The 24,347-nt window shown below is 35.4% G+C and overlaps 1 protein-coding gene across 1 annotated transcript; it reads right to left on the bottom strand.

Annotated features, from left to right (window-relative positions):
* Positions 1-1,753: 1,753 nt before the first annotated feature.
* LOC121372377 (visual system homeobox 2-like) lies at positions 1,754-21,851 on the bottom strand. The gene is made up of 5 exons (XM_041498681.1): positions 21,296-21,851; positions 19,575-19,665; positions 17,125-17,248; positions 4,746-4,926; positions 1,754-4,095 (listed from the first exon to the last, which is right to left on the bottom strand). The coding sequence occupies exons 1-5, from the start codon at positions 21,687-21,689 to the stop codon at positions 3,821-3,823; spliced, it is 1,065 nt and encodes a 354-aa protein (XP_041354615.1). The 5' UTR covers positions 21,690-21,851; the 3' UTR covers positions 1,754-3,820.
* Between the last annotated feature and the right edge of the window lie 2,496 nt (positions 21,852-24,347).

Genomic DNA, 24,347 nt, shown 5'->3' with positions numbered 1-24,347 from the left:
CGCTTAACGTGTTAAAACCATTTCTCCTTCAGAATGTAGTCGGTTAGAAAAGACTATTTTATTTTTAAAATTAATTAATTAACATGAAAGACGTGCTCAAGTAATATATCCACGCGTATCTGTCACTGTCACGGCGCGGACGAGCTTCATGTTAGAAATAATACGAAATAAATTTAAAATCTACAAAAAAACTTGTTAATCTCTAACGTACACCGAGTCAGGGAACGCATCTATCACAGCACTAACTGACATTTTCAATTTTAGAATGAGTGAACGTCGAAACACGTGCCTCGCTATCCGTTACACACTATGTGGCTAATGAAGTCGCGCAAATAAGCTTCATTCGTGGAGCGGCCCCGGCCTCTCAGCTGGTGCCCGTATTAACAGCTAATCAGGGAGAAATTGTAATCTAATCCGGCAAGACCCGAGGACTAGGAGGTGTATTCATATCAGGTAGAGATGAGCATACAAAGCACATCAAGTACACTCACTTTTTTCAGGATTATATTAAAATGAAATAAAACATAACAATTGAATCTTACTTTTTAATAATAATAATGAATATAATGGTGGTGGTGATGATGATGATAATAATAATAATAATAATAATAATAATAATAATAATAATAATAATAATAATGATAAATAATAATAATAATAATGAAAATGAAAATGAAAATGATGATAATAATAATAATAATAATAATAAAAATGAAAATGATAATAATAATGAAAATGATGGCGATAATAATAATGGTGATAATAATAATATTATTAATAATGGTGATGATAATAATAATAATAATAACAATAATAACAACATCAGCAACAACAACAATAATAATAATAATAAATATAATTAGTATTATAATTATTATTATAATGGTGATATTGATGATGATGATGATGATGATAATGATATTGCTTACATTAAAATAAAACAAATCAGAAACGAAACAATGACAGTCTGATAATACCAATAACAACAACAATAAAATTTACTTTATAAAAGTTATAAGCTTTAATATGCAATATGGAACGTTTAATGTTAACCACTTAATTTACAGCAACAATGTCTTATGTGTAGATTTTCTTTTACTTATCATGGTATATTTTATGCCTATGAGCCGCAGGGCTGACAGCAAATAATTATACTCTACGACGTTTCATTACAGAATATTAAATGAGTTTCCATTTCGTATCATGTTTACGTCCTGAACGAAATAATGTTCAATTGTCACGAAGGAAGCAGGTCAAAACGTACCCAAACCAAATGGTTCCTATAGCTATTTTAGGTTGAAACGTACATACGTACCAAAACGTACTAATCAAAACATACACTATTTAAATAAGCTGAAACTCATAAACATAAGCTTACAGTTCGTTTCAAACAAGTTTTCGTCAACACGTATCTTGGCCAAAACGTATTTGATCTAAAGCGTACCTGGCCAAAAGTACCCATTTTTGTTAGTCATAAAGTAAAAGTAAAGTTTTTATCCCTCGCTTCTGGAATAAAAAAAAGTCCCCTTAAAGGGACATTCCTGAGTTTGCTGCATTGTAAAATGTTTCGAACTAATAAAATATTTCTACGATTAAACTTACATAGTAAATATATTTTCTTGTTTAGAATATCAGTGTCTGTATATTCATTGTTTCGGGTCGTCTTAATATTTCTAAGAAGCCCAAATTGGATTTTGTCTTCATATAATTCCGTACGTATGAAAAAAGAATATTTTAGGAAATAAAATGAAATTTAACCTAAATGAAAATATTACAACGATCAGAAACACGTTTAATCGTTAAAAAGTCTCTGTTAGTCGATAACATCTTAATACTTGCAGCAAACTCAGGAATGTCCCTTTAAATGTGTCTTTAGGATAGGCAGTTTTAACCCCATTCGAATGACTACTGCCTCTAGTTGTTCCAATGTTCTAACATCTAAAAACATTATAAGGGAAGAAAACAATAGACATATACATGTATAACATTTATTTCCAAACCACGTTCACTTACTATCTCGTGTTTATTGTTATTACACATACTTCGAAAATGCTTATCATTGTATTTTGCATAATTTTATGCTGTTTAATTATAAATGTGTAAACATGATCAAAATGTATGTACGTTTTCACCACAAAATGGGTAATTTTGATCAAGTACGTTTAGGTTGTCAGAGCTTTAGTGAGTGTTAATGAACATTATTTCACGAGGGCCATAATTATCCATTATGGAGGGAAATGTATACTGTTACAGAAAATTAATGAATAAAAAAAATATTACACCTGATTCATCCACTACAAAATATAGTCACAAATTAAAATATGTAATATTTTATAGTGTTAATAAAAATAAACATTATAAAACAAGTTTGAAACTTTATGACCACTTTGCCTCTTTCAAATATGGTACATGTATATGTTTTAACCAATGTAACTATTTAGCTCTGTAAACAAATGACAGGTCTTTTTACAATGGTGTTTTTTTTATATTGGAACATAACACTTTGATATGAACCACGGTATTTGGAATTATATGTTTAATATATTTTATTCCAATATATATATATATATATATAGTCATAACAAATCTTAATTACATAACGTAATCATGCATACATGTATTTTAAAATTTTACTTACCCAAACAAAAACCAATATCATATTTAAAACATTGTATGACATACCTGGACAACATACAGAGCACTTAAAATATACTTTCTTGAATAATAAATTTTGTATATCAAATATGTTTTGCCATTTTAGTGTTTGCAAGGACAGGTTTTTAACATTCCTTAATGCAATCCTTTACATAATCATTGAATTTATCATTTCTGCTGCAAGTTCCCCCTCTCTATTCCACATATATTACCTAAATATACTGGATTATGAGTAGGATTAATCGATAGTTTCATACTAAAGGCAATTTCTGTAAACGAAAGGAATGCTTGTTCAAAGCCAGCTCAGCACGATTTCTCCACATAGGCTACTACTACTAAAAAGCAGTAGTCATATTTTATGTGCACTTTACCATAGAAAGGGCAGTGCATACCACGGCCTTTAATGTACTAGTGGTTGGGCATTGGTTAGGACGAGAGAAAAAAACATCAAGTCCACCCAGGGTGACCGATCTTATGACCCGTGGCTCCTCAGGCGAGCACTTTACAACAGAACTGCATATCGATCCCAGATATTCAAACTTCATTATCATTTCTGAGTTTCCTTGAATGAAATTTCAAAATTCCTTTAAGAGTTAGACTATTTTGTTATAAGAAACACTATGAAAGTAAATAAGAGCTGAACAGAAACAAAATTAATATTTAGATATGTTATAAATCTTCTAAACTATTAAATATAAAAAATAACCACCATTTGTTCCATAACAATATGAAATGTTTAATTACATGTTTACCTCGGGTACAAATGATGTATCAGGAATGTAGCTAATGTTTGAGAGGATGGTATAATTAATTTTATATCAACAGAGTTCACATACTTTATTGTTTCTAAGATAAGAACGTTTTAATATGGTTTTAATCTGCTGACTTATTATATCTAGGCGCTTATAATTATAAGTAGGGACGGGATCTTGACTTGCCAGAAAAAGGCGACAAATTAAAACACCTAAGTCTTCTCGAATTTTATGAGTTCCCCACTCCCACTCCTGACATGTAGTGAAGCAAGCCCTACTTTGTTATCATCCTCTACTTATCTACAGCCCTGCACTCCTACTACTGCGACACCGCTAAATGTTGAATACACAACCACTCACACGAAACGCATCTATGAGATCTAGCACTATAGGGAGTGTTATTAGCAGTACATTCAATTCACTGTTTCGGGAAATAGCAGTTCAGTGTTTTTTTCTGACACAGTTTCTGCTTGACTGCTCGGTGCGTTGGTATCCACGTCTATCACGCTGTCGTCATCTTCGGGCGACTGATGCAAGTAATGCACATGCTGTTGCGCACGTGCACGCAGCGCTGCGATACTCTCAGAACGAAAGTCTTCTCGATCACGAATTTCCGGTACATGTGACCTGTCACTGTCCGCGTCATCCTCTAGTTTTGCTGGACTTGTTACAGACTTTCTGTACATACCTTAAAGAGAGAGTATGAGAGAAGCATGAATAGTTTTGAAGAACCTTCAGAAAACAGGACGATCTGACAAAAGCTTTATCTCATGGTTGGGTCTGTCTTTCCGCTCTCAACAAACAAACACAAGTATGTCTTATGCCATTACAATTAATATTACAAGACGCGCGCACGACACACACACACACACACACACACACACACACACACACACTATGTCTCTCTGTGTTTGTGTATGTCTGCCCTCTGTCTGTCTGCTCCCTCTGTCTTTCTCGTGCGCGCGAATGCATGCGTGTGTGTATGTCAAGATAAATGCTGATTAATATTGGAAACAAAATGTTGTGACATATTTTTGACATGACCGTTGCGTGCTGTGTAATTATTAAGTACATTCTGGGACATTTTAAATTAGCTTTACTATCATTTAAAAGAATGTCGGCGTACAGGTTTGGGCATAAACTCTTAGACCCTACCCCTCCAGCTCGAACAGCTCTTCACCGATAACTGATGTTTGAACCTTTTTCATAAAGCTGTTCTAACAATGCATCCACCCATACAGACTGACATACAGTCAGTCAGACAGACAGACAGACAGACAGTGACAGCTTGAGGGAATCTCTACTATACATGTATTTATAATAAAACGCAGGACATACTTAAGAGCCACGGTGCTGAGGAATCTAAAACACCTTCGCTAGCACTTTTTAATATGGTTTCCGGAAGCGGAAGTGAGTGGCGCACCATAGCTCCGTACAGTCCGTATTCCGCCATGATGCTGCTACGTCCCCAAGTCTTCTCAGTCTTACGCCATTTCGCTCTGCGGTTTTGAAACCAAACCTAAAACAAACCAATCGAAATACTGTCGAATACCTCATTAAAATAAATGTGACCTATCAAAGTTAGACTATTTTTTCTATTTCCAGTCAATAAAGGAATACAATGTACTTAAATTAACAAATATTAATGAAATTTAAACACTTTTAGGGGTGGAAGGTATTCAGGCATCAATAATATGGAATATACAAACTAAGAATAATAAAGAACACAAAGAGAGTATCGCACGATTTTTGACGCATTGGATACTTCCATAATGAAAAAAATTTACGGTTTGCACCGAAACCAACTCCCAAAAGTTGCTTTGATAATAAAAATCAACCTATTACATATTAAAGAGGGACGGTACCCATTGTAGTCCCATGATATATGCATATTTACTCAACCAGACAAGGCAGGAATGTAAGAGTAATCAATTGACGTAACACGCGTGACGTTACGTGGAATAATAATAATAAAAAAACATAAAGTGTAAAGAGTAATTTGCAAATGAGTTTTACTTGTCCTCCACTGTTCTCCACGGATGACGAGACAAGATTTGCAAAAACCTCTCGACAATTGTTTGATTGACATCATTCTCATCGGGGTCGAATTACTTTCCGTACATCGAGATTGATAGTGAACTGAGGCGATTAGCTGGTAATTGAAAATCGTCTCGCATCGGTGAACGCCAATATGGGCGACAGCCGCCACGCGGGCGACCCGCCATGCGCGTTATGCTTACAAATAGTGCTTAACTTGCTGAATTCACAAAGGAATACAGCTAATCACACTGATAGGTAGAAATTAAATGATACCGTGGCCGCGAATTCTTCAGACTAGCGGTTAGCACTTCACTATCAGGGTTCTCCACACACAAACGGGGTAAATCAATGAAAACGCAATTGTGGGAAATAAGAGAAAGAGAGGTTCGATGTTTGGGGAAGAACCGTGACCAAAGTGATGTGCGATTGTGCGCAATTATCAACTTGGGACAATATAAAAACTCAATAGCATCGCGTGTCACGAGAAAAGTCTTCGAAATAGGTTGTGAATGGCGACATTTATGATATTAACAGCAATTACAAACTACAAAGGTTTGAGGTTGGCGGCAGCACGCGACATAATCAAGCTCATTTGCCTGGTATTACTACGATTACTGCACATATCGCACCGTGATGTGTCCGTAACATGCCCAATATTAAATAGTAGGTCGCAGGATGTTACAGTATGTATAAATAGCTTTTAGAAGTTGGTTTTGTTTAAAGACACCGCTAGAGCACATTCATTTATTAATCATCTGCTATTGGATGACAAACATTTGGTAATTTGGACATATAGTCTTAGAGAGGAAACCAGCTACATTTTTTCCATTAGTAGCAAGGGATCTTTTATATGCACCACCCCACAGACAGGACAGCACATAGCTTTCGGAGTTTTCGCCAGTACAGGGCTCGAAATAGGAAGTAAAATATGGCCTGCTGGTATTTGTGTTAATAGCAGGCCAAAAGAAACGAGGCCTGTACAAATTTGTATGGCCTCTGGAAATAAGACAGCTCGGATGAGTGGAAGATTTAGGACAGTGTGTGGAAAATGAGTGTGTCTGAGATGTATTTTAGAACATTATAACATTAAAATATAATAAAACCACGAGCTCAGCCTGAGCTAAATAGAATATGAAATGATCTTACATACATCCGTCTTTTGAAAAATGACCTGCGATTGTTTGGGTAATTTTTGAGTATTTTACTATCTTCAATGGCTAGAATGAATATGAAACCATAACCACTTGTCATTAGACATAACATTAAAATTTACTGTAACGTAATAACACTTATAATGATATAATATAAAAAGAAACAAAATACCCCGAGTTTTCAGCCCGATGAAAACTTCTGTTTGTTTTCCCCTACAAAATAAAAACACACCCTACTCTTTCTCTGTTTATCCCCCACCCCTCGCCAAAATAAAGCAAACCCCAAAACCACAAACAAACAAACAAAAAAACCCCGCCAAAACAAACCCGCACAGACATATTCTTACTTTAACATGTTTTAAATATAAACCATTATACGGATAAATGAAGATAATTACTAAATTCTTATGTATGAAATTATTTTAAACAAGTACTGATATTGAGATACTACAAAATATTATGCTGCCCAGAAATATCTAAACATGAAAATATATGCAAATTGTAATTTTAACAATATAAAAATATTTTATTTAGAGAAAACGTTTTAAAATGGCTTTAAACATCAGGATAGTCCTTTTAATATATGATTCATTAATGATTCACCGATTCACAGAGTTTGTTGATGATTTTGTTATGTTCATACCCAGATGAACGTAAGAGAAATAACAGACAGTCCTTAAATATATTTATTTATTTATTTAGAATATTCATGCGCATTTAATTTTATTATCAAAATGGCTATTTGTATACTATTTTGGTTATAAATGACATTTGCAGGCATCAAAAACACAATAACACCCGCAAATCTAAAAACTCCATATGGCTATCTCCTGCTTTAAATTGTTATTCAGAAAAAAACATTATTATTTTTTATTGCATTATAAATATAGGCTGTTTCATGTTTTGTTTTTTTTCAAATTCGATTTTATGTCAACGGGTGAAACGGTCTATTTGTTAAATACAACTTTTTTAATCGTGACAATATCTTTCTCTTATTCGATCGAAAACACGTGACACCTTGATACATTTATGTCATGTTCAGATGGAACCGTTACAGAATATTTATTTGACCATGAATTTTTAAAATAAATTTTAATCAAAATTAGCCTTTATCTAATGAAAGTTAAATTAATAATTATTCAATAATACTACTGTGAAAACATCCCTGAAAAGGTGATCGTCACCCCCCTAAAAATAAATAAAAAATAAAAGTAAAATCAACGACAGGGCATTGTGCCACAATTATATGGCTTCGTAGCCAATCAGTTTTAAATATTTTACCGTCATTGTACTTCATATCCACTTTAATTTTTTTTTTTTAAATTCAAATACGATCTAGTCATCATAAAACTGAAAAACGAAGAAGCTACACTGACCTCAATAATTTACAAGGGAGATAAATGAAGCATACACTTGTTCACAAAATTATAAATATCATTTCTATATTTTCACTGTAACTAAAATACAGTGAAAATATGAGTTTACATTTTTTTAAATTGTTTCTGTAGATCTATATATTGCATGGCTGTGTATATAATAAATAATTTAACATCACCAACAGCTGCTGGGCTCGATACCAGCTGCAGATACTTGTTTGAATATACACAATAGGTTAATATCTATAACATTTGTAATTTAAGAAGTCCTGTAGCTTCCTTTTTCAGAATCGTTGGTCTTAAAGACTTAAAAAATAACAACATATTCCATCAAGTTCAAGTTATTTATTGCATAAAGTTTTATAATTAGTTTGCATAATATTATTTCTAAACGAGCATATTTTTTCATATACTCTTCAAAAGAAGAAACGCAAAACCACATTGTCGTAACATTTGGAGAATTGATTTAATAATTAATATTGAATGGTGAGTCCGATAATTACCAAATGTTGCAGGATTGTTCACAATTCACTCTAGTCCATTGTGAGTAAGTGATAGGACACACCACCAAGGTCAAGGTCATCTGGAATCAATACCGGGTGTGGCCTCCGCGTGTGTTGACAACTGCCTGGCACCGCCTGCCCATTGAAGCAACCAGAGTACGGATGACGTCCCGGGGGATGGTGGCCCACTCGGCCTGCAAGGCTGCTGCCAGCTCGGGCAGGGTCTGAGGCTGTGGTTGTCGCTGTCGGAGGCGTCGGTCCAACTCGTCCCATAGATGCTCAATTGGGTTCAAATCCGGTGATATCGATGGCCAAGGAAGGACATTAATGTTGTTGTTCTGTAGGAAAGCCGTTGTGAGACGTGCTGTGTGAGGCCTGGCGTTGTCATGTTGGAACACTGCGTTAGCGTTGGCCATAACTGGAACGATGTGTGGCCGGAGGATCTGGTCAATGTAGCCCTGTGCATTCAGGTTGCCCTGCACGTGGACCAGGTCAGTTCTGCCAGTGTTTGAGATGGCTGCCCACACCATGACACTACCCCCGCCGAATCTGTCCACTTCCTGCACGCAGTTTGCCGCATAATGTTCACCACGACGCCTATACACGCGACATCTTCCATCATGACGTCGGAGCAGAAATCGGGACTCGTCACTGAACCACACCTGTCTCCATCGCAGTTGAGGCCATTGTCGATGAATCTGGCACCACTGCAGTCGGAGTCGACGGTGTTGTGGTATTAAGATGACACCTCGAACTGGACGTCTGGCACGAATTCCTACCTCACGTAGGCGGTTCCGTACGGTCTGGTCGGATATCCTGCGCAAACCTGGTATTGCTGCGGCTGTGGAGGTGGCAGTAGTCAATCGTTCCCGAAGGTGGCGTACCCGGATGTAGCGGTCCTGCCCGGGGGTAGTGACCCGTGGTCGACCGGATCTAGGGAGGTCACGTGTTGATCCATGTTGCTGGTAACGGTCCCACAGTCTGGAGATGGTGCTTGGGGACACATGGAATGCCCTGGCAACGGCCGTTCTGGATTCGCCTGCGTCTAGTCGGCCGATGGCATTGTTTCTCTGCGGTTCACTGAGACGTGGCATGTCCTGGATTGTCAACTGTCGGCCAGATACAGAGGCCAGGCAAACGAACACCCTGCACTTTTATACTGTCGGTGTTCATGTTGCACGTGCAGACAACGCACGTGCAGTGGTGACATGGTTTGCACGTGGCTGCGTTTTTGCGAATATTCACATTTTGGAACTTTATTGTACAGTAGCTGCGTTTTATCGAATGTAACCGTGGGAATGTGTTTGGGACATGCAATGACCTTATATTCACAAAGCATGAACCGGTAGGAAACATAAAATCGGAGTTATAACCCATTTGTACCCTTTTGCGTTTCTTTTTTTGAAGAGTATATTTCTTTTAAGAGTAAGGGGTGGTAGTATTTATACCCATAGTGTATAAGTTGACTGTTTGTAACAGATTTATGGTGTACTATTGTCTGTGTGATTTGATTTAGTGGTATACACCCTAACAATGTTCTTTAGTGTTAAAAAACATTATTTGAAATAAACAAATTGCCAGTGATTTAGTGGTATACACCCTAACAATGTTCTTTAGTGTTAAAAAACATTATTTGAAATAAACAAATTGCCAGTGATTTAGTGGTATACACCCTAACAATGTTCTTTAGTGTTAAAAAACATTATTTGAAATAACATTATTTGAAATAAACAAATTGCCAGTGATTTTCGCCAAATTTAATATTTGACGATTATGGCAACCGATAGACCAAATCCAGACTAAGTAATCAATGTGCTCTAGTGGTGTCGTTAAACAAACACACATTTTTTATTTATTAAAACGCAGAAGAAGGCTCACACGGCTCATTATACAGATTTCGAAAATAGATAACAAAAAGTCAAACTAACCTGCTCCAAAATATATAGAATTTCTAAATGAAAAAAAAGTTTTGTAACTTGTATCAAAAGGAATTCAGTATGAGATTAATCTTTCATTAGAGATAAAATTAAAAGTAATAACGAACAGGACTGGTTAAGTACTATTTATTTGAACACAAGTGCAAACTGATGATCATGCTAGTTAAAGGTACTACAGGGGTCGCTGACAGGCACTTATTTTACATCTATATTTTACATGGTTTGTCTGGCAGGTTTTCATTTGGGCCGGCAGAATCTTTAGCTTTTCAGGCAGAATATCCGACATACATTTTAGTCAATTTCGACCCCTGGTACTTGATCCATAACATTATTATTATTTTTTTATATATTTTATTATTTTTATTTATTATTATTGTTATTATTATTATTAGTGTTGTTATTATTAGTGTTGTTATTATTAATGTTATTATTATTATTATTGTTGTTGTTGTTTTAAAGATATAATTACAACATGGCATGGTATGTTTGTCTTAGGTGCAAATTCCATTTATCCTTATTCTGTATGCGTATACGTATACGTATACGTAAACGTAATCCATAACGCATAGAGTGATCGAATACGCAGACGCACACGCGTACGAAAACGCGTAAACGGAATGTACCTAACTTATTCGTATAGAGAAAGTGATTGTTACGTATTATGCATTGCAGGTTACGTATTAGTACACACATACGGATTGTGCTCAGGTTCCTGCTTGAAACATTAGTTTTCAAATATTTTCTCCCACGAGACTCAATAACCCAAAGTTGTGAAATAAATGCTTATGTTCACGATAATTTAGACTCTTTTGAATAGAGTGATTATTACGGATTGCGGATGACGTATAGGCTCATAATTTTCCACATCATTTTCTGCCCCAAATATCAAGTAAACTCTCAGGATGATTTGGTCTGTTTCGAAAAAACCCTCAGTATAATAAAGATTCTGTCACACGTTAAACGATCAAATTAAAACACTGTCCTAGGCCTGTACAGACACCAAGACAACCAACCACGCTCCGTATGTAAAATTCCAAGTTAAAGTTTGTTTTGTTTAACAACAACGCTGAATTTTAAACTTATGACATATTATTGTAAAATTAACAGCATGGAATATTTTACAGACAGAACAGTATATATACAGCCTTTAATATGTCAATCGTAGAGCACTGGCAGTCAGAGAATGAATACACCAAGAGGGTTCGATCCTACGATCCAAACACCTCAAGCGAGAGCTCTACCCACTGAGCTTTATTCTAAAAAGAGATCTATACCACTGAATTTTATTCTAAAAAGAGAACTATAATTGTCAACCTGAAACACAGTATGTTTTAGTGAATCACGTACTTCAATAAAGCAATGGTAAAGTACATTAAGTTAAAACAATACTAGTACTAAAAACAATAAACATAGCGAATACCAGGCTAAAAATCCCAGACAAATATATACCGAGAACGTTAACAAATTCGGTCGCTGATGAAGCCACATAAACGTGGTCTAAAACAAAATTAGGTGTGATAAATGGGACAATAAAATCATTATTCAATCACTCAGTCAATCTATTCTAAAAATTAATGCTTAATTTACCAACATAAATCAAATTTCCAAATTGGAATTCCCTCAACCTGTTTGGAAATGGCTGTAAAAATTCCATTACCGAAGCTTTAACTCGCACACGGGAGAAGGCCTATAAACTATTGATACAAGCGTCGACTCATTTAGCCCGATAGCCGTTATGAATGTAATGCTTAGTGTTCGCCACTCAGTATCCATTTATCGTAACACATATGATTGCCAGGCTCGGCCACGTGAAAGGACATAAAGGTTGTGTACAGCATACAACACGGGAAACGATTTAGACGATTCACAAGAGAAATTAGGAATTAAGCATATAAACATCAAAATCAATACGTGTCCTGATTTGTTATTTGTAATAAGGTAATGTGATGAAATTGCTAAATGGTCTGATATCGGAGTTGAACTGGTGAGTGTACGTCTGCAGTCATTAGAGTCATGGAAGGGTAGATACATTTTATATTATCTAAATGTACAGACGTGGCAATTAATCACTTTGTTGTAGTACACGTGGCTTGTAATTACCATGAATCTCCTCGGTGGGATCTATTCTCTGATAGGAATATTTCCTGTTCAAACAAGTGCTCCAAGACTGGTATATCAAATGCCATGGTATGTGCTGTCCTGTCTGTGGGGAAACGCTTATAAAATGTCTTGCTGTTAATGTAACAGGTGTTTTTCTGACTGTGTGTGACAATAAATAAATGTTTAACATCCAGTAGCCGATGATCAATTCATTAATGTGCTCCAGTTGTGTCGTTAAACAAAATAAAATGTAACAAATAATTTATAAATGGATGAGTACGCTAATAATCGTCCTCTATACGGCGCTTCCCCACCAGCCGTGTAGTTATTAAGTCATCGGTGTTATGGTTGTTAGATGCTGGGTTCGAATCCCAAAACTGGCTGCAACCTTGGACGAGTTTCAACAACTTAAATGGGTGCTGTAAGACCATACGACAACATCCGGATGCTAGCAATTTAAACATTGTTATTATTACCACCAGGTTTCAACCTTCATAGGCGTAAGGATGGGACAGACTTTGACATAAAAATGTCGCTGATTTCTGCATTCAGGATTAATTACCCCACGTTTTATTCTACTCAAACCCGCTTAGCTTAATGTAAGCATTAGCGACATTAGGAGCAAGGTATTAACAAAATAATCTCCAGTAAAGAAAACCCCAAGACTATTAGAACATAACAGACGGTTATTAGGTTTAGGCAAATCTAGGTCGAAATTTTATGCCTATGTAGGTATAATTTAACATGAAGTTTCAACATGAGATTTCAAAAGCTACCTTTAAATATATAATGCATTATGTATACTTGTGGAAGGTTAAACGACAAGAATTGGACAAAGAAATGAGGTACATGAATTCTACCATGAGTATGTAGATTTACTAAACCTTATCAGTTGAGTTCACAAATGAATCTGGGGTAGGCCTACAATTTGAATGACCATCTTCCATCCTGACTTTGGCATCAACCACACCTCCAACACTGACATAATATATATTCAAACAGTACTAAAGACTCCTTCATAAATTCACTGATTGGGTTCTTAGTTAATCTCGAAAATGAACCTCTATGGCAGAATAAATTTAGTTCAATACTTTGTGCTTTTCTTGCTGCTTTTTTATGCTACGTTCCTTCTTTGTTCACTTATTGTCTTCGTATGCCAGTTAAAGGAACGTAATGTTCAAGAATGGAAGGTGTACTGTTGCATTATATTGTTCATGTTAATTATTCAAGTAGACGTCTTCGTTATTTTCAGCCATCGTTATTTCGTCCGCTGTCTTTGTCGATATATTGAATGAGTTAGTGGTTAGTCATTGAATTTGGACTTTCTCACATAATTTTCTGCGATATTCAGAAATGTCTCAGTCAACCAGAATGTTTTTTTTTGTACTGCTCTTTCTATTTTGGGGGTAAATTGTATATTTAACCAATCAATGCAATCTTTTTATCTACAATTTCATTTGCACTCTCGTTTTAGTCACTTGAAGCCTTTTTTTCTGGTACATAATAATTTATATAGAAACCGTGCTACTTATAAGATGGGCATCTGTGAAATAGTTATCGTTTTGGTTGGTATTCGTGAGCCTGTTGATAGGACTCTACGAACAAGTTTCCTGTTCTGTCCATACCGTGTGTGCAGACATAACAGGATGATTCAGAAAATGTATGCCATCCCTTTTCAACAATAAAGCTAGAGACCCATGTTTTGGTATTAAATATGGTGAAGATATGACCCGTTTACAAATTGTTCACTCAAGTTGCTAACAAAATAGTGGCCTGTAGAAAAAGTGATATTTTTAGTGCAAAAAAGGCAGGAAACACCTCTATATGAAGTCTATGCTATTTGAAAGTGTCATTTTCGTGTTTTGAAAGCCAGAAAACCCATACAAAATACACAAACTGAGATGAAATTTTGCCGCCAATTTGAATAAATTAAAGTTCCGGATATCAAAAGAGATCGTAGACAAACATTTCCACCGGATTCATGTTCAGTGACCAAACGACAAGAAACGACAAGGCATATTTATCTAATGTAGAAAAAGTATTTATTTGCCCAAGCCTACGGAAATGTCTGAAAATGTCAATTCGCTCAGTTCCCTAATCCTGGTGTGTGTGTGTGTGTGTGTGTGTGTGTGTGTGTGTGTGTGTGTGTGTGTGTGTGTGTGATTGTGTGTGTGTGTGTGTGTATGTATGTCTGTGTGTGTATGTGTGTGTGATTGTGTGTGTGCTTGTGTGTGAGTGTGTTTATGTATGTGTGTGTGTGTTTGTGTGTTTGTGTTTGTGTGTATGTGTGTGTGTTTGTGTGTGTATGTGTGTGTGTGTGTGTGTGTGTGTGTGTGTGTGTGTGATTGTGTGTGTGTTGGTGTGCGAGTGTGTGTGCCTGTGTGTGTGTGCCTGTGTGTGTGTGTGTGTGCGCGCGTGTGTGTTGTTACTGGCTAAAATGAAAACAGTTTGAACAGAAATGCTTAAACGTCTGATTTAGTATATCAAGCTACTAGAAGTAGATATTATGACGAATGTTGCATCAGTATTAATACACGTGTTAAAAGTTTGAATTTTAAAAATGTAAATGAAATATAACTTTAAGCTGAAAAAAGGCAAGTAGATTAAAATTCTGTTTGTGAAAATTTAACTTTTAAGTAAAAGTAGAAACCGATTGTTTAATTAACATTGATGTCAGTGAGTTAAAATGTAATTGGAAAGTTCTAAATTGTAAAACCTTTAGCTTAACATGAAAACCCCCCATTATGGTCTTTCGTCTTAGCTGCACATACATTAGATCCATATTCAGTGTTATTTTTGGTCAATTGTATTTTTAATTATCACTGACCGGATAACACAAATTACCTGTCACATTTCATTGACTAGGTAGCATGTTGTATACTTTGCATATTAAAGGTATTAAATATAATCATCACAATTTACAATATTTCTTTAAATATTAAAAAAAACCCTATATATATAGAATAAAATATATAACATATTTAAAAAGGGTTTTGAAACACTTTGAGCATGTTGATGTAAGTTGACGTAGTTGTCATTAAAAGTGTGTTTGTTGAAATTCTCGTTTGTTTAGAAATCAATGTCGTCATCCTTAAAGTTTAAACATTTTAAACAAATATTTAAGGGCACATCAAAGTTTTCAAAATAATTTTAAACATGTTGTATAATTATGGTCGCATTGTAACTATATGTTTACAAAAATATTACTACGGGACAGAAGGGTAAGTTGTTATCCAAGTCATACAACATAAGAAGAATCACATACTGTACGTCTAAATAATTCATCTCAATTTGGTTTTCTTTTAATATCTAAAACAAATAATGTTTTGTTTAACGACACCACTAGAACACATTAATTTATTAATCATTGGATGTCAGATATTTGGTAATGTTTTACTCGTAAATGAATCAATGAATATTTAACGACACCCCAGCACGAAAATACACATCGGCTATTGGTTACTCATTGTGCTATTTCTCGTTCCAGCCAGTGCACCACGACTGGTATATGAAAGTCCGTGATATGTGATATCCTGTCTGTGGGATGGTGCATATAAAAGATCTCTTGCTACTAAAGGAAAAATGCAGCGGGCTTCAACTAAGATTACGGGTAACCAATAGCTGATGAGTATTTCCGTGCTGGGAAGTCGTTACGCATTCATTCATTCATTTACGAGTACGTAATTACTAAATATTTAGCATCCAATGATTATTATATCAATGCGCTCTAGTGGTGCCGTTAAACAAAACAAACTTCTCCACGCCAAAAAAAACCCAGGAGAAAACATGGCCTTTGCAATACTAATCGTAGTGCACTGGTTGCAACGCGAAAACTACCAATCATAGAAAATGAGAAGTTGGTTTTAAGTTGTAGTAGAGTGTTGGCTAAAGGAAAAGTGTGACGTCCATTGAAAGATATTTGTTTTATACTTCACGAAAATGTAGAACACTAAGTCTATAACTTATAGTGTTGTCCTGATAAATAAAAATATTCCGAGTATGTAGCGTTGTCTGTGGGTTTTTTTTTCTCACTTTCCGAATCAAGTTTTGCAATATGTAATATAAGATTTCTTAAAGACGCAGACCCTAGTTACAAACCTGTAACACATTTGCATGAAGTTACATTAGAGTGAAACAAGACTTTCTGGTGATGAAACGGGGAATTACCCTTAAAAAGTTTACAAGAGCTTTTCTCCATAACCGTTACTTTTCAGTTGTACATGAGTTTTTACACATTGACAAATTCACTTCGTGGTATTAGAAACACCAGGATAACAAGAACTATTTTGGATGTACTGAAATGGATAATCTAAACTATAAAATGTAAGAAATGTCTGATTTCCATTATGAAAAAGTACTCCAACAGAGAAAAATACGCGATAATGTTTAAAACTTGGATGTGTCACAGTAACGAAATGCATAATTATGTAGCAAATCGATTACTTAGTGCCTGGTCATGAGTGGACTTCCCAGCTGCATAGAGTTTATAACCCCGTACTGTTCAATGTCGTGCATATCTATGCGGCAAAGTACAATACCGTTAATGCTAACTGTGATCTTTTGGTAGTTTGTCTACCAAGTACGGAAATTACCGAACTGTGACAACGTACCTGGATTCTGTCTTCCGGAAGTGTAGTCTTCATGGCCAACACCTCTCTGGTTTGAACATCCGGATAATGAGCGTCTTTGAAAGCCTTTTCAAGTTCATCAAGTTGGTAGCTAGTGAAGATCGTTCTGCGGGGAAAATAAACTTCTTAGTACCTCATAGTAAAGTAAAGTAAAGTTTGTTTTATTTAACGACGCCACTGGAGCACATTGATTTTTTTATCTTATCATCGGCTATTGGACGTCAAACATATGGTCATTCTGACACTGTGTTTTAGAGGAAACCCGCTGTCGCCACATAGGCTACTCTTTTTACGACAGGCAGCAAGGGATCTTTTATTTGCGCTTCCCACAGACAGGATAGCACAAACCATAGCCTTTGTTGAACCAGTTATGGATCACTGGTCGGTGCAAGTGGTTTACACCTACCCATTGAGCCTTGCGGAGCACTCACTCAGGGTTTGGAGTCGGTATCTGGATAAAAAATCCCATGCCTAGACTGGGATCCGAACCCAGTACCTACCAGCCTGTAGACCGATGGCCTGCCACGACGCCACCGAGGCCGGTGCTAGTACCTCATAGCAACGCCTTGATTCCAGGATACAATTATTTGTTTAGAAAGAAAGAAAGACATGTTTTATTTAACGACGCACTCAACACATTTTATATACGGTTATATGGCGTCAGAGATATGGTTATGGACCACACAGATATTGAGAGAGGAAACCCGCTGTCGCCACTTCATGGGCTACTCTTTCCGATTAGCAGCAAGACATCTTTTATTTGCAATCTCCCACAGACAGGATAGTACATACCACGGCCTTTGATATACTAGTCGTGGTGCGCTGGAGCGAGAAATAGCCCAACGGGCCCACCTACGGGGATCGATCCCACCCCGACCGCGCATCGAGCGAACGCTGTACCACTAGACTACGTCCCGCCCCTTTATTTGTTTAGAATAACATGTATTTAATAAAGATATATCTATATGCAATTCTCAGTTTGTCGACACAATCGCAAATAACTGTTCTCTACCAAAAATATGTAAGTTGTCGAATGAGCTTTTACCTAATATTACATGTGATTATTATAATGGAATATATACGGTGCTATCACTACAGATGTTTGAATCGCAACTGTCTTGCTACAACATAAGAGTCTGATTCTTATTAATACTAGTTACTAATAGGCATAGCTTCTTGTTGTACAAATATTATTGTAATGCAGTTAAAATTTAAATTAATAATGATGACATAAGGCTCAGCATCATCGTACATTTAAACAATAAAAAAACTCCACAACTGTTGAAATGTTTTTGTAAGTACGCTTTATCCCAAAAGGTCATACACCTCCATGTTTAAAAAAAAAAAAAAAAAATATATAAAAGTATATATCGTTTAAAATATTAGAAGCACAGGAAGAAGAATTGCAAGAGTGCTTGTTATTTATATATAAAGCATTTTTAAAAGCACATTCTGCGATGAAACAAAGTTAAAAAACATTAGTGCAGGTTGGCCATAAAAAATACATTATAGCTTTTTAAATTAATATTTGCAAAATTCGATACGTTCATGTTAGTGACCATTTATGGATGAACACCTAAACATAGACAGATTTTACAGACAATAATTATTCAGTATTCCCAGGTAACTGAAGCAGAGACAACACGTCTTAACTAGCAAATAATAAAGCCAGGTCGCGAACTCAAATTCAGCAAATTGAAAAATAAAGCGGGATTCCTCTAAAACACTATGTCAGAAGTACGACATGTTTGACATCCATTAGCCGATGACGAATTGATCAATGTGCTAAAGTGGTGTCGTTAAACAAGACAAAATCTAATTGTAACTCAGAAAGCAGTTACATCATTTATTGTTCTTGAACCGTCATTTACTTTAATTAATACATTTACTTGTTTTCTTGTATAAAAAAGAACTAGCGTTGTTTTTGTTTTTTTTTGCTGAATGTCAGTCAGCTTGTGATTAATCAAAGGAGTTAATATAAATAAGTTTGACCTGTCTGAAAAAGCTAGATATCGGTGTCAATCTAGAAAGTCATTTCAATATTATGATCTACTAAGAGTTAAGTTTTAACACAAGACAACTTGATTTGACAGACCGCGAATCGAAGTGTTCTTTCTGCACACTAGAAATAACTTTATATCACATGGTCCCATCGAGATTATTCCCAACCTTTTCTTCTTAGACGCATGCACCAACTGAACAAAAATTCTGTTTTTATAACCAGGCTGCGATCCACAGGATTGATGATTAAATAAACTGTAAAAAGAAATATTAAAAAAGAAGAAAATACCGTAATGAAGTTCAATAAGTAATCTACAACAAACTATATGAGGTTATTACGCAGCGCTGAATACACAATACGAACTTCTGAATCTTTTTCTTGACCTGAGTACGATTGAAACCACCCGCGGTCAATAAAAACTATTCGTTACCTGTGACGTCGTTTCTTCTTTTTCTTTTTGGTGTTATTTTGAGAAAACTGCAGACCATCGAACTGCATGTGCTGTTTTCTGTCTTCACATTCTGCAAATTAAATGATTTTCCTATAATAGACTAAAACAATAAAACTATTATCATATCCAAAATCATACCCTTCTACATTCAGAACGACAAAACCTTAACCAAACGTATATCTCTGTACAAATGGTGATTGTTCCAATGAATCACTACCAGGGCAGGAGGAGACAACACGTTTTGTTTTATAGGAAATTGAATAAAAAATAATGCACATCCCACTAAAAGATAACATAATTATTATTAAATACAATGTCTAAGAAATACATTTTAAAGTCTTAACTAAAACTATTTACATATCTGACCGACCTCAGGGTCATTGTGGTTTGAAGCCATTCGCCTGTTAGGTGCAAGGTGTAAATCCTAATACATAGATTTCTCTTTCACTAGCCACTGTCAACCCAGTCCAGATAGCAGTTGAATTATGACCCTTTATCGAATGTCAGTTCGAACTATATAACATTAAAATTAGGTATTTCATATATAGACATGTTATAATTATCTAAAATAAAAATAGAAACACATAAATCATGTAGTAGACTATATTTTTCTATTATAACTAAATTATACAGTAATTAAAATGCCAGCAAGTATGCTTTACGATAGTTGTTAGCTTATACTCCCACCTAATAACGTAATGAATTTCGTTAAGTTAGTTTTGATTAACTAATTATTACTTTAAATTCAACATAACGGTACAATAAGTATAAGGTGCTTAATACTATAGCGTTTTTAATTAAATTATTAAACATATTTTGCCAAAATTGTTTTATACCGGAAGTAGTAATATTTGATAACGAAATATTAAAATTCGAACCGAGTGTATAATTCAAAATCTTTCCGGTTGAACGAGAGACATAACGAAATATTACGAAATGTACCGATTTAAAAAAACAAAAATCAAACTTCTCTTCTTTCTCATGGAAAGTGTGAGAAGACTTCTCCTAATTTGTAAATTCAAATCAAGGATCTGTTGAATAATAAAAGTAAGAAAACAAAAACCATGGTTATGTATGATAATATTCCTACACTGCTTTGTTGATCTATTTTAACATGTCAAATTAACCTGACCAAAAATAGTCATTTTAATATTTTTAAGTGAAACGCTTACGTAATTCGGATTTTGTTTCAAGTATTTTAAATGCATATGTCAATGTATATTTGTTAAGAATACGTTGGCATTATTATCATTTCTTTAAACTTTTACAAAAGGTTTTATTTAAATTATTAAAAAGTCTGAAAATTTGTAATGTGTAAAATAATTTAATATTATGATATAATTTTATGTCAAATGTGCAGTATTTCACGCAAATATCGACTTACGTCAAAAACAGCGAGACACAATATATTGCTAATTATATGCTAAAATTCCACAAAGATGCACTAAACAATTATTTATTTATTTATTTATTTATTATTATTATTATTATTATTATTATTATTATTATTATTATTATTATTATTATTATTATTATTACTATTATTATTATTATTATTTTTACAAATTTTGAATGTTAGCTATACTAATACTAATTAATCAACCAAACAGGCAAATAGCTAGAGAATATCAGATGTAATAATACTAATTAACTCACTAAACAACTTAAGGACATTATACATTATACAACGTTTTCTTTACCTTGTTTCATAAATTCTCTGTTTCCAGGCGATGAGAAGATATTGAAGTTTAGAATGGTTTGACCGGAAGTGCTGAATGAATCAATCAGCGGGTTGTTCCATGGTGGGTACGGGTAGCTCGACGTGGGACTCTGGGTGGGTCTGCGCGGACTCACGGGAAATATCGACCCCCTCAGGTCTGGTGGGTGTGTCGTTCTGGCACTGGGCTCTTCCTCGGACGCTGTCTTTGTCGTATCTCTATCCTGCTGGTGTCTCAGTCCCAGCAGATCTCGGATAGAAAACGCGGTCTTTTTTCTTGGTTCCATCATGTAGCTGGCAGACGCAGCAATTGCCGCCAAAGGTCCCGCTCTGTTATCTTGCAGACTGGTCAGGAAAGCCTGGTGGGCAGTCTTCATTTTGCAAATTCCCCTACTTTTAATATCTCTATCAACGTGCTGATGTTGTTAATTTTACCCAAAGGGTCTTTACAATAGAACCTCTATTATCAATTTCCCGTTTCTGCAGCAGTGGCAATATTTTATCTGCAGCGGCTCTGCGACCATGATCACCTAGGCTCATAAAGCAATAGAAGTAACCGCCTCTTGATTTGATGATGCTGTGAGCAGTGTCATTCGTTGTAATAAGCCATTGTGGCCCAGTCGGCTTGATTGAAACAAACCACGATTGGTTACATTTCCCGGCTCAGCGATTTTCCAATAATGTCGATTTTTATTAAGTGGCTTCTGAGGGTCGTAGGAAATTCCGCAGGTTGATTCAAACTTGCAAGCGCTTTCAAGCAGTGCTTGTCTACAGATGTTATACAATGCGTTTTGTTGGCGTCGACACAACCGCTAGAACAAACATGTTGCCGTGCCACTACAGAGTGCATGGATTGTTAACAATCAGCGTAACCATAATTATAATGTGGTTATGAATAATATGGATGCTTAAGTAGGTAGGCTGTCATCAGTTGACAGTTTTGAGCTAGGTAGCGTTCAAATTTACACAGCTGTTTATTAAATTATCGAAAGTGCATTAATATAATTAACAATTTAAAAAAATCAACAACAAACAGTATGATTATATTGATAAGTAATTAAAATATTACCGATATATATTAAAAGAAGATATAAAAAACACAATATTAGAACAACAGAAAAAAAAAATTAAAGACGGTTTCAGATATAAGATATATTAACAAAAACAAAATTGAATTTTTTTATTTTTTTTAATATATGTTAACATTAAAAACTTACATCAAATTTCATCTGCCAAATAAATTTTACAGACGATTACACTCCTCAAAAATGTGGAGCATGGTTAGCGTACATTAACGTGTGCGTTAAATGTGTTTAAGAAATGTGTTTTGTTTCTGTTATGCATTGCTGTAGTCAAACAACGGATTTAATATGAGTTTTGCTCATTAGGAAAAGGACTGTTTGACCACTCAGCACATTTTACGTTTCAATAGAGCCTTTCAGCATCAGTTACTAATTCAAAATACAAACATACCTGCAGTTATAATAAAACCGCTATCAACGATTATCGCCAACTACCATCATGCAATGCACAAGTATGTAGCCATTTTTGTTAAAGGAGAAGTGTCAAAGTTGCATATTGACTAAAAACGTGTATTCACTTTCTTGTAAAATGTAAAGATTTCACCTTGAATTACATGTCTACAAAACATTAAATCCAGTAAGTCTGACCGACAGGTAATGTCACACTTCTAGAGAAAACCATTGTTTACGCCGAGTTGCAACACATTATAGTTTAAATATTCTTGAACAAAGATTATACGTGGGATATATAATTTGCAGTTACTGGGTCATAAACATATGTGAAAATAACGAAATATGACACCTGTAATAACAGAGAATGCACCTTTGGTACGGTGTAAAAAAAAAAAAAAATGGAAATGCCCCACTATCAATCTTTCGCCATTTGAAATGATGTAGGTCAGTGGTAAATCATTCGCCTTATGCGCGGCCGGTGTGGGATAGATCCCCGTCGGTGGGCTCATTGGACCATTTCTCGTTCCAGGCAGTGCACCACGACTGGTATATACAAGACCGTGGTATGTCTACCCTGTGTGTGAGGTGGTGCATATAAAAGAACCCTTGCTACTAATGAACAAAAATGGACCGGGTTTCCTCTCTAAGACTGTATGTCAAAATTGCCAAATGTTTGACATCAAATAGCCTCATTATAGCTAATGATTGATAAATCGATATGTTCTAGTGGTGTCGTTAAACAAAACAAACTTGTTCGCCATAAAGGGACCATCCTGAGTTTTCTGCTACTGTAATATGTTTACGACTAACATATCCTTTTTGATGACCAAAATTATATATTAAAGGTGTTTGTTGTCGTCCTAAAGTTTGTACCAGCCTAAACCAGATTTTGTCTTCCAATAATTTTGTGTCGTTCCAACCAGTGCACCACAACTGGTCAAAGCCCGTGGTATGACCTTTTCTGTCTGTGGCAAAGTGCATATAAAAGATTCCTTGCTGCATTTTTGTAAAAATGTAGCGGGTTTCCTCCAATCACTACGTGTTAGAATTACCAACTGTTTGACATCCAGTAGCCGATGATTAATTAATAAATGTACTCTAGTGGTGTCGTTAAACAAAACAAACTTTAACAATAATTAATAGTGAGTGCCATAGACATTAGCTCATGACCACAAACACACTGGGTATACAGACATTGATATTCTAAACAGGAAAATGTCTGGAAACATCTTACAATGGATGCAGACCCATGGAAGGCCCTTTAAAATACAATGCAATAGACAAGTGAAATAGTGACTTATGCTCTTAGGCTCCCATTTTTTTTGTAGAGGGGCAGGCTGGCTTTTGCCCGAATTAATCGAAAATTCCAGAATCTGGATAACAACATTTATTCGTATTAACCGGCTTTGGTGGTGTCGTGGTTAAGCCATAGGACATAAGGCTGGTAGGTACAGGGTTCGCAGCCTGGTACCGGCTCCCACCCAGAGCGAGTTTTAACGACTCAGTGGGTAGGTGTAAGGCAACTATACCCTATTCTCTATCACTAACCACTAACCATTA

Source organism: Gigantopelta aegis, chromosome 4 (genome assembly GCF_016097555.1).
Source record: "Gigantopelta aegis isolate Gae_Host chromosome 4, Gae_host_genome, whole genome shotgun sequence".
Lineage (NCBI taxonomy): Eukaryota > Metazoa > Mollusca > Gastropoda > Neomphalida > Peltospiridae > Gigantopelta > Gigantopelta aegis.
This window is presented reverse-complemented; position numbering and strand designations above follow the sequence as displayed.

Bases quoted from the DNA above. Each gene is read 5' to 3' on its own strand.
- LOC121372377 (XM_041498681.1), bottom strand. From the start codon at position 21,689: ATGAAGACTGCCCACCAGGCTTTCCTGACCAGTCTGCAAGATAACAGA. The intron at 4,927-17,124 runs GTACGTTGTCAC...GGTTTGTTTTAG, and splicing joins TTCCGGAAGACAGAATCCAG to GTTTGGTTTCAAAACCGCAG. The intron at 4,096-4,745 runs GTATGTCCTGCG...TCTCTCTTTAAG, and splicing joins CTCAGCACCGTGGCTCTTAA to GTATGTACAGAAAGTCTGTA.